The 12,636-nt window shown below is 44.7% G+C and overlaps 1 protein-coding gene across 1 annotated transcript in view; it reads right to left on the bottom strand.

Annotated features, from left to right (window-relative positions):
- Nucleotides 1-7,520: 7,520 nt before the first annotated feature.
- WDR36 (WD repeat domain 36) overlaps nucleotides 7,521-12,636 on the bottom strand; it is an 88,648-nt gene continuing 83,532 nt past the window's right edge. The window contains exons 21-23 of the mRNA XM_069752691.1: nucleotides 8,976-9,057; nucleotides 8,690-8,877; nucleotides 7,521-7,989 (exon numbers count right to left, since the gene is read on the bottom strand). Of these exons, the coding sequence (XP_069608792.1) occupies nucleotides 7,840-7,989; nucleotides 8,690-8,877; nucleotides 8,976-9,057 (420 nt within the window). The 3' untranslated portion in view covers nucleotides 7,521-7,839. The remainder of the gene's footprint in view (nucleotides 7,990-8,689; nucleotides 8,878-8,975; nucleotides 9,058-12,636) is intronic.

The following is a 12,636-nucleotide window of genomic DNA, read 5'->3' as shown; positions in this document are numbered from 1 at the left end:
CAAAGGATAACATCAGTAACACACTATGCCGCCAGGGACTCAGATCCTGCAGTGCCAGATGTGTTCCCCTGCTTAAGCCAGTACATGTCGGGGCCCATCTGAAGTTTGCTAGAGCGCATTTGGATTATCCAGAAGAGTATTGGGAGTATGTCAAATGGTCTGATGAAGCCAAAAGATAGAACTGTTTGGGAGATAAAACACTCGTCGTGTTTGGAGGAGACAAAATGCTGAGCTGCATCCAAAGAACACTATACCTACTGTGAAGCATGGGGGTGACAACATCATGCTTTGGGGCTGTTTCTCTGCAAAGGTACCAGGACGACTGATCCGTGTACATGAAAGAATGAATACGGCCATGTATCGTGAGATTTTGAGTGTAAACCTCCTTCCATCAGCAAGGGCATTGAAGATGAAACGTGGATGGCTCTTTCAGCATAATAATGATCCCAAGCATACCGCCAGGGCAACAAAGGTGTGGCTTCGTAAGAAGCCTAGCCAGTCTCCAGATCTCAATCCCATAGAAAACCTTTGGAGGGAGTTGAAAGTCCGTGTTGCCCAGCGATAGGCCCAAAACATCACTGCTCTAGAGGAGATCTGCATGGAGGGATGGGCCAATATATCCCCAATAGTGTGTGTTAACCTTATGAAGACTTACAGAAAACATGTGACCTCTGTCATTGCCAACAAAGGATATGTAACAAAATATTGAGATGAACTTTTGTTAATGACCAAACACTTATTTTCCACCATAATTTGCTAAATAAATCTTGCCAAATCAGACAAGGTAATTTTCTGGATTTGTTTTCTCATTTTGACTCTCATAGTTGTGGTCTACCTATGATGTCAATTACAGGCCTCTCTCATCTTTTTAAGTGGGAGAACTTGCACAATTGGTGGCTGACTAAATACTTTTTTCCCCCCACTGTAGATATGTTATATAATCACTAAGGGGCTACAGGAAGAAATTGTTGGATTATAGAGTTGAGTGACTTACTTTTTTAGGATCGAGTCGGGTTTCGCAAAATACGACTCTCAAAAGTCGGGTCGGGTGAAATCGGCCGATTATTGCGAAAAGTCAGGTGCCGACTGAAACACGAAACCCAATGCAAGTCAATTGGGGAATCAAAGTCCACAGTGAGTGGAGGACAGGAAAACAGCTACAGTGCCCATTTTAATGCCAAAAACATCAATTCGTATTACTGAAGCTTGTCAATCTTAATTTACTTTATAATAATAGTTAGGCATTGAAAACAGGGGGTCATTTGGCTAAAGTTGTGGGGGGGTAGGGCTGGCTCAAGATTTTCGTGGGCCCAGGAAACGCGGAATACGTCACGGCGGTGGAGCAGGGAGAGGTATTTCAACTTTGCAAGTGCTGTGATCCTGAGAAAGCAGGGGGGGCCGACTAGTTGGCACTGGCACAGGGCCCCTCATAGTACGGCGGTGTGTTTGAAGGCGGGTGGCGCCTCCCACTGCCAGAGACACTTTTGCATACTATGAGGGGCCCTGTGCCAGTGCCAACGAGTATGCCCCCCCACCTGATGAAGGAACCTGCACTTTCAACTGTACCTTCCTCTTTGTCCCCGTGTAAGGTGGTATAGTATGCAGGAAGGGGAACCTGACTTTCAGCAGGGTCAGATTCTGGCTGTGTAGAGTGAAAGGGGAATGTAGTGGTCTGGGTCAATATACCAGCAGACTCATCAAGCAGTGGCTGGGCAATGGGCAGGATGAGGAGGAAACACAGATATAGGCCCAAATAATAAAGTAGGCTAAAGGCAGTTCAAAATTGGTAACAGGACTAAACAGGCGGCATAGCTTTGTCCAGTGGATGACAACTGTAGTGAGTGTCACAGACACAGTTTGTAGGCCCAAAATTAAAAAGGAGCCTAAATGCAGTCCAAATTTGGTAACAGGACTAAACAGGCGGCATAGCTTTGTTCAGCGGAGGACAACTGTAAGGAGTGGCTGACAGTTACTAGGCCCAAATAAGTAAGTAGGCTAAATGCAGTTCAAAATTGGTAACAGGACTAAAAAGGCAGCATTGCTTTGTTCAGCGGAGGACAACTGTAATGAGAGGCTGACACAGTTAGTAGGCCAAAATAATAAAGTGGGCTAAATGTCTGCCAAAAAATTGTTCATAAACAGGTGGCATAGCTAGGTGCAGGGGTGGGCTCCTCTGCTGAGTAACAGACAGTGGTAGTTGGCGCAAAGTATTAACTGGTCTAAATGGAGGCCAGGGCCCCTGTATATTTTTACTATCATTTCAACAAATTTGTATTGGCAGTGCCATTGAAGGATTTAACAGCACAGACTACACAGTGGTGGAGCAGGGAGAGGTAAGTATTGCAAGTGGTAGAGCACTGTTTGAGCTGGGGGGGGGGAACACTCTCGTGGGCGGCGGTACTGGCACAGGGCCTCATATTACGACGGTGTGTCTGACGTTGGTTGTGCACCACCACCGTCAGACATTTCATTGTACTATGAGGGACCCTGTGCCAGTGCCGTCGCCCAAGAGTGGGCACACCCACCTGTCCAGGCAAACGGCACTCGCACGGGTGCTTGCGCCAAGTGGTGACCACGGCGCTGTGGGGGGAGTCAGCCCATAGAGGTATAAAAGTGGCCTATGGTGGACATTCAGCAGCTGCAAATGGAGGAATTGGAGCATTCAGTAAGAGGAGGCCAAAAGCAAGACATTTTTCAGGCAAGCTACGTGTCAGCAGGTGAAGGTGGGGCAAAATAATTTGAAATCCATGATTGGTTAATTTTAATGAAGGTTAGATCATCAACATTTCGGGTAGCCAGACGTGTCCTTTTTTCGGTCAGTTGAACCAGCAGCACTGAAGACTTTCTGATAGCACACTAGCAGCTGGGCAAGCGAGCTCCTGTAATGCATATTCTGCCAATTCAGGCCAGGGGTCTATTTTAGATGCCCAGTAATCAAAGGGGAATGACCTGTGAGGGAGAACATCGATAAGGGAGGAAAAATATTTCGTAACCATACTGGACAAATGCTGTCTCCTGTCACTTTGAATCAATGCAGCAGTACCTGTTGTGTCTGCGGTCATTGCGAAATCACTCCACAACCTGGTCATAAAACCCCTCTGTCCAACGCCACTTCGGATTTGTGCACCTCTGCCATGTTGCCCCCTACAGCTCGTGTGAGAACCATCACCGCCGCTGTGTGCTGGGAATGCCTGAACCAAACGGGTTACAAGAGTTTCTTGTTTGGTAGCCAATATTTGCTCAAGGTTCTCATGTGGCATGATATTTTGTAATTTTCCTTTATATCGTGGATCCAGGAGGCAGGCCAACCAGTAATCGTCATCGGTCATCATTTTGATAATGCGGGGGTCCCTTTTTAGGATACGCAAGGCATACTCAGCCATGTGGGCCAATGTTCCAGGTGTCAATTCACTGCTTGTGCTGGGTTGAGGAGCACTTTCTTGCAAATCAACATCACTTGTGTCCCGCAAAAACCCTGTACCTGACCTTGCAACGCCACCAGTTTGCATTGCCCACTGAGAAGCATCCCCATCATCATCCTCCTCCTCGTCCGCCACGTCGTCCAGGAGAGTTCCTTGAGCAGACAAAGGCTGACTGTCATCAAAGGCTTCCCTCCTCCTCGGCTGCAGACGCCTGCTCTTTAATGTGCATCAAACTTTGCATCAGCAGACGCATTAGTAGGATGCTCATTCTTATGATGGCGTCGTCTGCACTTACCAGCCGTGTACATTCCTCAAAACATTGAAGGACTTGACAGAGGTCTTGTAGCTTCGACCACTGCACACCCGACAACTCCATGTCTGCCATCCAACTGCCTGCCCGTGTATGTGTATCTTCCCACAAATTAATTACAGCACAGCCTCTGAAGCATGTGCAGTGTGGAGTTCCACCTTGTTGCAATGTCGAATATTAGGCGTGCTGGGGAAGATTCAGCGATCGCTGATGGTTCAGCATACGGCTGGAGTGTACGGGCGACCGGCAGATGTGCGAGCAAAGTCTTCGCACCTTCAGGAGCAGGGCTGGTAACCCCGGATAATTTTTCAGGAAGCACTGCACCACCAGGTTCAAGGTGTGAGCCAGGCAAGGAATGTGTTTTAGTTCTGAAAGGGCTATGGCAGCCATAAAATTCCTTCCGTTATCACTGACTACCTTGCCAGCCTCAAGATGTACACTGCCCAGCCATGAGTTTCTTGCTGCAAGTACTCGGCCAGTATTTCCGCGGTGTGTTGTCACCCAAACACTTAATTTCTAACAGCCTGCTGATGCTTACCACTAGCTGTTCGATAATGGGACACCTCGTGTGCCACACTGGCAGCTGCGGATGGAGTGGTCGTGCAACTGCGCTCTGTGGATGAGCTTTCGCTTCTGGAGGAGGGTTGGCAAATGCCTACAGCCAACTGTTTCATAGACCGTGGGCTAGGCAGAACTGTACCAATATGGCTGTCCCCTGCATCCACCATATTAACCCAGTGCGCCGTGATGGACACGTAACGTCCCTGGCCATGCCTACTGGTCCATGCATCTGTTGTGAGGTGCACCTTTCCACTGACTGATTGCTTCAGTGCATGGACAATGCGGTCTTTGACATGCTGGTAGAGGGCTGGGATGGCTTTTCTCGCAAAGAAGTGCCAACTAAGTAGGTCATAGCGTGGTACTGCGTATGCCATCAGGTCTTTGAAATCTTCGCTTTCAACCAACCGGTAGGGCATCATCTCTAAAGAGATTAGTCTAGCAATGTGGGCGTTCAAACCCGGTGTACACGGATGAGAGGATGAGTACTTTCTTTTCCTAACGAGAGTCTCTTGTAGGGTGAGCTGGACTGGAGAGCTGGGTATGGTGGAACTAGCGGGGTTGGTGGTGGACATGGCAGATTGAGAGAGGGTTGGTGATGGTATTCTTGATGTTGGCCTACATACAGTGTTTCCTACCAAGAACCTTGTGATTCCCTGACTGCTTTGGCCTTGCGACGATACCTCCACATTTGCTGCTGGTGGTGTCCTAACCGGTGGGCTTACAGTGAGGGAAGCAATGTAGCGTTGCTGACTACCTTCATTCTGAGCAGGTGCACCAACGGCACGGGATGTTTGGTAGTTAGTCCAGGCTTGCAAGTGCATGCTGGTTAAATGTCTAAGCATGCATGTTGTATTTAAATTTTGGAGATTCTTCCCTCTGCTAAAGGTCTTTGAGCATTTCTTACAGATAACTTTGCACTGATCTTTCGGATCTTGGTGAAAAAATTGCCACACTACACTCTTCCTACTATGGAACACCTTTTCAGGCATTGCACGCTGTGCTACTTTCACCAGATGGCCACGCTGTCCTAAAACTGTTTTTGCTCCTGACAAACGTTTTTGGCCAGATACGGGCCTGCCAGATGAAAGTTGTTGCGATGTAGATGGCTGCTGCGGATCATCCTCCTCCGCTTCTGAGCTACTGGCAGCGGCACCCTCTTCCCCCAATAGCTGCCAATCTGGGTCAACAACTGGGTCATCTATCACCTCCTCTTCAATGTCATGTGCACCTTCCTCTGTGTCACCGTGTAAGGTGCTATAGTGTTCGTGATGGGGCACCATAGTCTCATCAGGGTCAGATTCTGGCTCAGTACACTGCGAGGGCAATGTAGTGATTTGAGTCAATGGAACAGCATTATAATCTAGCTGTGGCTGTGCATTAGTGCACTCCATGTCCAATTCATCTTGTAATGGGCTGTTAACAATTTCCCTTTCTAACCCAGGCACGGTATGTGTAAAGAGCTCCATGGAGTAAACTCTAGTGTCGCCTGCCGCATCCTTCACTTTTGGTTTGGGTGAAGGACACAAGGAAGCGACTTGTTCCTGACCAGGAGCATCCACTGACGACTCGCTGCTTTTATATTTCGAACTTTCTGAAGAGGTGGCAAAAGAGCTAGAGGCTGAGTCAGCAAGGAAAGCCAAAACTTTTTCCTGTTGCTCCAGCTTTAAAAGCTGTTTTCCTACTCCCAGATAAGGGAGCCTTCGAGGCCTTATGTAGCCAGACGATGACGCTAGCTCAACACCTCAAGCCTTTGGTGCTATTTTGCTTATCCCACTACCACCAGATGCTCCAACACCACCACCATCAGTACCAGCTGGCAACGACCGCCCACGGCCTCTTCCACCAGACTTCCTCATTTTTGGGAAAATGTAACCAAAATAACAACCGTTATATGGTACTGTAAAACAAGGTAGAAGGTGTATATAAACTAGTTGAGAATTTAAATCTCCCTTTTTTTTTTGGGAGACTGAACCAAAACTCAGGCCCAGTGTATAACACTACACAATGTAAGTGGCAGAACGTGGCTGGCTGATATACGACGATAAACTAACAGAACTGACGTAGATCCACTTAGTGACAATTTAAATCTCCCGTTTTTGGGGGGGAGACTGCACCAAAACTCAGGCACAGTGTATAACACTACACAATGTAAGTGGCAGAACGTGGATGTAAGATATATGTAAAAAAAAAACAAGGACTGTAGTACAATTTCAATCTCCCTACAATGATCTCAGGACAGTGTGGACAAATAAACAAGAGAACTGTGCAGAAAGCAGCAACAGGATTTTTGCTTTTAAAAAAGCAGTTGGTTTGCACAGCGGCGTACAAACAGCAATGCAGCTATCAGGGAGCCTTATAAGGCAGCCTAATAAGCTACAGAGCTGATGCACAAAAATATAAACTCCACTGTCCCTGCAAAGAAAAGGTGGTGTTGGACAGTGGAAATCGCTACAGCACAAGCAGTTTTGGGGCTTAATCTTCCCTCCCTAACTATATCCCTTCTTCTGATGCAGCTGCAGCAACCTCTCCCTATGCTAGTATCGGTATAAGTAAGATGGCGGTCGTCGTGCACGCCCCTTTATAGCCCCTGTGACGCTGCAGAAAGAAAGCCAATCACTGTCATGCCCTTCTCTAAGATGGTGGGGACCGAGACCCATGTCATCCCGCTGCCCACACTCTTCGTCCTCCTTCATTGGCTGAAAAATGGTGCTGAAAACGTCATATGAAACGCGACTTTGGCGCGAAGATCACCAACCTCATGGCCGATCCCACACTAGGAACGGGTCGGGTTTCACAAAACCCAACTTTGCCGAAAGTCAGCGATTTTTGAATTTGTCCGATCCGTTTCGCTCAACCCTATTGGATTACTTTGTGCATGTTCAATATTTAGTGCTCCTCAAAGTGAAGTAATGTGAGTAATTTGTTACTGCAGACGATGAGCGCTTATGGTCTAGTGGATATGTGAGAATTACAGTCCTAATCATTTACACCATATTTTGATTTGTGCATTACCCAGGCAATTTAAGTGCTGTAAAAGTCTTGCCATTTCTGTGTGGCGACCACAAAAAGCAGATTTCAACCAAAAAACAGGTTACTTTTTTTTTTAAATTAAATATATATATATATATTCTCTTTGCTTTACCAGCAACATATAAACTGTAAAAGTTTGGTGAATCTGCAAAGTGTATTAAATATAGTAAAATATGTCAAACGACAAACAAATGTAATTATATTTACACACGATTGTATGTATTCGTCTTACAATATAGTTCAAGATAAAGTCACGGCATTTCAGAAGATATAATTGTATCTAAAAACTTTGGAAATGGCCATACGTACTTTTGCTAGTTGACAATTATTCTTATAACATAACAGAAGAGGAATATATTCAGACTATATTACATTCCTAGAAAAAAAAAAAACGTACCCCAAGCCACAATCACTTGATTTCCAAAATGCTGAAAATTCCGGAAGTGGCAGTTATGTACTATCCCCTTTCTTTCGCAAAGAAAATTTTCTAAACATTTACAGTGAAATTTGAAGGATTTACAATAAAGCACTTTTCATGTAGTTTAGCACACACAAGCTCTGGTTAAACAAGGTCTGCATGTGAAGCCAGGTCTCTTCCAGATTTGTTGATAATACGGAAATCTCTTCTAGTAATGTTGATTGTGAGGAGATAAACCTGAGGTGGATCTGCAAAACATTCAGATAAGGAAATGAGAAGGAAAGTAACACACATCAGAAGTTACAAGAAATGTATGATCAAGGCCAACATTGTGCCACTGTTCCTTAACTTTGCCAAGACAGCACAGTCCCCGTTAATTTGCATAGACTGCAAGAATATGAATTTTATTGTGATGATCTTATTGGGCCGTTGTAGAATGAATCCCGTACGAACATCCACCATACATGTACGGCGCAAATCGGGAGCAGATGTATGGAGTGGTCTCACTGGCTGAGCCCTCCCCATATCAGACAAGATCATGGCTGCGTGTCACAGCCTGAATCTGTTTCTAACAGCAGCGCAACATGTGGTGCAGAGCTCAGACTATGTCTCTAAACTGGTTAAATGTCACTGTGAATCTCATTCAGCCACATTAACCGCGCCAGCACGGGGACACGTCATTCCATGTGGCCGATGGCTTCCTATGGCAGCCGAGGGTTTGCTTAAGACCTCCACTGTACCTGTCGTCACAGAGCTCCATTGAACCTCAGTCTGTTGCGGACCTTCAAAGAAGACCGTTATTATTCTATACATAGCAGTACTCTAGTACAGAGTAGGTGATCAGACCATTGTAGGGAACTTTCATTTCAAAGCTAGTATGTTTCATTTCTTTAATTAGCTACATAGACAGATCTAAATATTTGTAATTATGACAATTAAAACGCGTACCTTTAAAAACAACGCAAGGTATGCCTGGGCTAGCTCAAAATCAAGTTTTGTTTCCAGCATGCTCTCAATCATCTTTAAGAAACTCTGCATCACCTCTACAGAACCACCACCTTCTGGAGCCAGGTTTCGTATCTCTGTGTCAATGCTGGAAGGTCCTAACTCCTTTATAGTTTTTAGAGGAATGTCATCTGCAACGATTAATACATACAGAGGCTTTTAGTTCTTCTAATATATACCCTTCTTTCCCCAAAAAACAGATTAGATCACAAAATCTATTTGAACTCACAGTTGTTATGGACAAGTGATTCTTCAAGCTGGACACAAAAAGCAGATTTCCGTTCAAGAACTCCAAGATTTACAATCTTAGACTAGAAGCGTGCAAAAAAAAAAAAAAAAAAATTAAATTAACAAGTTAATACATGTCACAAGCAAAAACTGGTAGTAAATGTTTTTTTTTTACTGGAGATTTCTTCCAAAAACAATGGAGTTGAGCTGCAATGACGCACAACTCATGGACAGGTGTGGTGTGCATTCTGAAAAAAAGAAGCAAGGCTTTTCTAATTATGTAGATACTTTTAATTTTCCAACCAGGGCTGTGGAGTCGGTAAGCCACAGTTGCGACTCCGACTCCTGGATTTTATCAGGTTCCGACTCCGGCTCCTTCATAAATGGCGAATTCGTAACAATAAATTTACTGTTGTCAAATATTAACATCGTGCTTATTCAGTTTCTCACCATCATATAAGTAATCAGACCACTTGGAGCAAAAACTATATTTATTAGAATACAATTAGAATATAGCAAATAACTTTTATAAACTTTTCTAAACTCTTGTAAGTAAATATGTAATAAACACTGTTATGCAGTTAATAAGAAGAAATCTATAAATTTGTCCTCAGAAAAAGTATTGCCTCTGTCAGATCCTCCTTCATGGATGCCCTCAAATCTGATCTAATTATTTTGAGAGCAGAGAACAACCTGTCTACACTAACTTGGGTTGGTGGCAAAGCAGTAACCACTCAGGCAACATCTGACAATGTCAGGATACAGAGGAATTGCTTTTTGCACTGTTATTTTTGATGAACGGTCAAATTTCTCAATTTATTTTAGTGCACATGAAAAATTCTGCTGAAATGTACTGGCTGTGTTCTTTGATGGGGATGACTCTTCTATGCGGGAACGTTTTGCACGGTCCTTGTGATCCAAATATTTTTCGAAATTAAATTCTTCATCAGTTGATGAGGGTGAAGATGTGGCAGGACGACCAAATTCTTCTTGTTCCTCCTGACTGTTCTGCAACCCGTTCATCCTTACTGCTAACTAAAGGAAAAGAAGCTATGTTTGAAAACATAGCTTCTTTTCCTTTAGTTAGCTGTTGATCATCTAGAAGAATCCGATGCATTAGGTCTACATAAACAGCTGCCAAAAGAATGTTATTTTGTAATAGTAGCTCCTCTCTCCGTTTCATTTATGTAGCAATGCCACTTGCAATTAACCCTCCTCTTTGGGACAGGCGAAATATCAGGTTCTTCCACTCTAAGAAAATACCTGGAGTTAAGTCCTCTGCTTGTAATTTTTTAGTCACTGTAAATGGGTGCTCTAGCAATTTTTCCAGCTCAGTCACCTGATTCCACTGACTTTCATTTAGCGTCAGTTGAGGGTTAGCCATGTCTACAAGAAAGGTTTTCAGTTCAACCAAGCGCTGAATCATTAAGTACTGCCCCATCGTGTGGCTTGATCAATAATTGCCCCTTTTCCAGCACGTCTCTTCAAAATTGAGTCAACTTTAGGGGTTCTGGCAACAGTAGCCAATTTTCTCACCTTGCCAATCAGTGCAGCAGCATGTCCTTCTTGCAGACTGCCTCTTATAGCCAGCTGTAGCGTATGCACAACACAGCACATGTGATGAATGAAAGAACGTATTGACAGGGATTCAAGCTTGAGGAGGCTAATTTGCATATTCCAGGTGCCTTCTGGGAAAAGCAAAGTCTCCCTAAGCTAGAAGATCGTTGGGTACAGCCGGGACCAGCTGCTTGGAAAGCATCGCCAAACCAGGGATTCAAGCTTGAGGAGGCTAATTTGCATATTCCAGGTGCCTTCTGGGAAAAGCGAAGTCTCCCTAAGCTAGAAGATCGTTGGGTACAGCCGGGACCAGCTGCTTGGAAAGCATCGCCAAACCAGGGATTCAAGCTTGAGGAGGCTAATTTGCATATTCCAGGTGCCTTCTGGGAAAAGCGAAGTCTCCCTAAGCTAGAAGATCGTTGGGTACAGCCGGGACCAGCTGCTTGGAAAGCATCGCCGAATTTTTGCCTGTAGGATATTATTGCAAGAGAGCTTGGCTGAGTAGATTACACAAGAAGGAAAACACACAGCAAGTCAGCAGGATCTAGGAGCAACATGGCAGATGTGACAACCTACATGGTGAGCTGCAGCATGTGCTACATGTTCACAGACCGACCAGAAGAAGAATCAAATTTCACCTGTCAGAAGTGTAGACTAGTGGCCCTTTTAGAAGAAAAGGTGTGGGGTCTGGAAGAAAGAATAGCAACTTTGAAACTCAAAGAGAATGAAGACTTTCTAGACAGAACAGAAGCATCTCTACTGGTCACAGAAGGTGAAAAAAGTGTCAGAGAACCTCCAAAAGCAGATGAGTGGAAGCATGTGACCAAAAGAAGCAAGAAGACCATGGAGAAATCACCAACCACACAACTGAAGAACCGATATCAAATCTTTGTAGAGGATGAAGATGGCACACCTAAGGATGAAGCAATACCAGCAAGCAAAAAAGAAAAGGGCACACAGCAACAAGTGACAGCAAAAAGTACAGCCAAGAAGCAACAAAGAGTGGTGGTGGTGGGAGACTCACTACTGAGAGGCACAGAAGCAGCCATCTGCAGACCGGACATAACTGCAAGAGAAGTATGCTGCCTTCCAGGTGCGATGATCAAGGATGTGACCGATAGGATACCAAAGCTCTTCAGCTCCAAGGACGTCCACCCATTTCTTCTGATACATGTTGGCACCAATGACACGGCAAGGAAAGACCTACCGACAATCTGCAAAGACTTTGAAGAGTTGGGGAAGAAAGTAAAGGAACTGGATGCACAGGTAGTTTTTTCTTCTATCCTTCCAGTAGACGGGCATGGCACCAAGAGATGGAACAGGATCCTTGATGCAAACAACTGGCTAAGACGATGGTGCAGACAACAAGGATTCGGATTCCTGGACCACGGTGTGAATTACTGGTACGATTGACTCCTCGCCAGAGATGGACTACACCTCAACAAACCTAGGAAACACACATTCGCCAGAAGACTCGCTACACTCATCAGGAGGGCGTTAAACTAGAAGAAGAGGGGACGGGAAGAAAAACATTAGACTTGAACAAAGAAGACCCAGGAAAACATACTCAGATGGGAGGTAAGAACATTTCTAAAACAATCCACAGCGAGGAGATTGGAACAAAACAAAATCCTCTAAACTGCATGCTCGCAAACGCCAGAAGCCTGACAAACAAGATGGAAGAACTAGAAGCAGAAATATCTACAGGTAACTTTGACATAGTGGGAATAACCGAGACATGGTTAGATGAAAGCTATGACTGGGCAGTTAACTTACAGGGTTACAGTCTGTTTAGAAAGGATCGTAAAAAACGGAGAGGAGGAGGGGTTTGTCTCTATGTAAAGTCTTGTCTAAAGTCCACTTTAAGGGAGGATATTAGCGAAGGAAATGAGGATGTCGAGTCCATATGGGTCGAAATTCATGGAGGGAAAAATGGTAACAAAATTCTCATTGGGGTCTGTTACAAACCCCCAAATATAACAGAAACCATGGAAAGTCTACTTCTAAAGCAGATAGATGAAGCTGCAACCCATAATGAGGTCCTGGTTATGGGGGACTTTAACTACCCGGATATTAACTGGGAAAGTGAAACCTGTGAAACCCAT

The sequence above is a fragment of the Ranitomeya imitator genome, chromosome 1 (assembly GCF_032444005.1).
Source record: "Ranitomeya imitator isolate aRanImi1 chromosome 1, aRanImi1.pri, whole genome shotgun sequence".
Classification (NCBI taxonomy): domain Eukaryota; kingdom Metazoa; phylum Chordata; class Amphibia; order Anura; family Dendrobatidae; genus Ranitomeya; species Ranitomeya imitator.
Note: the sequence above shows the minus strand (reverse complement) of the source record. Positions and strands in the feature narration are given on the sequence as shown.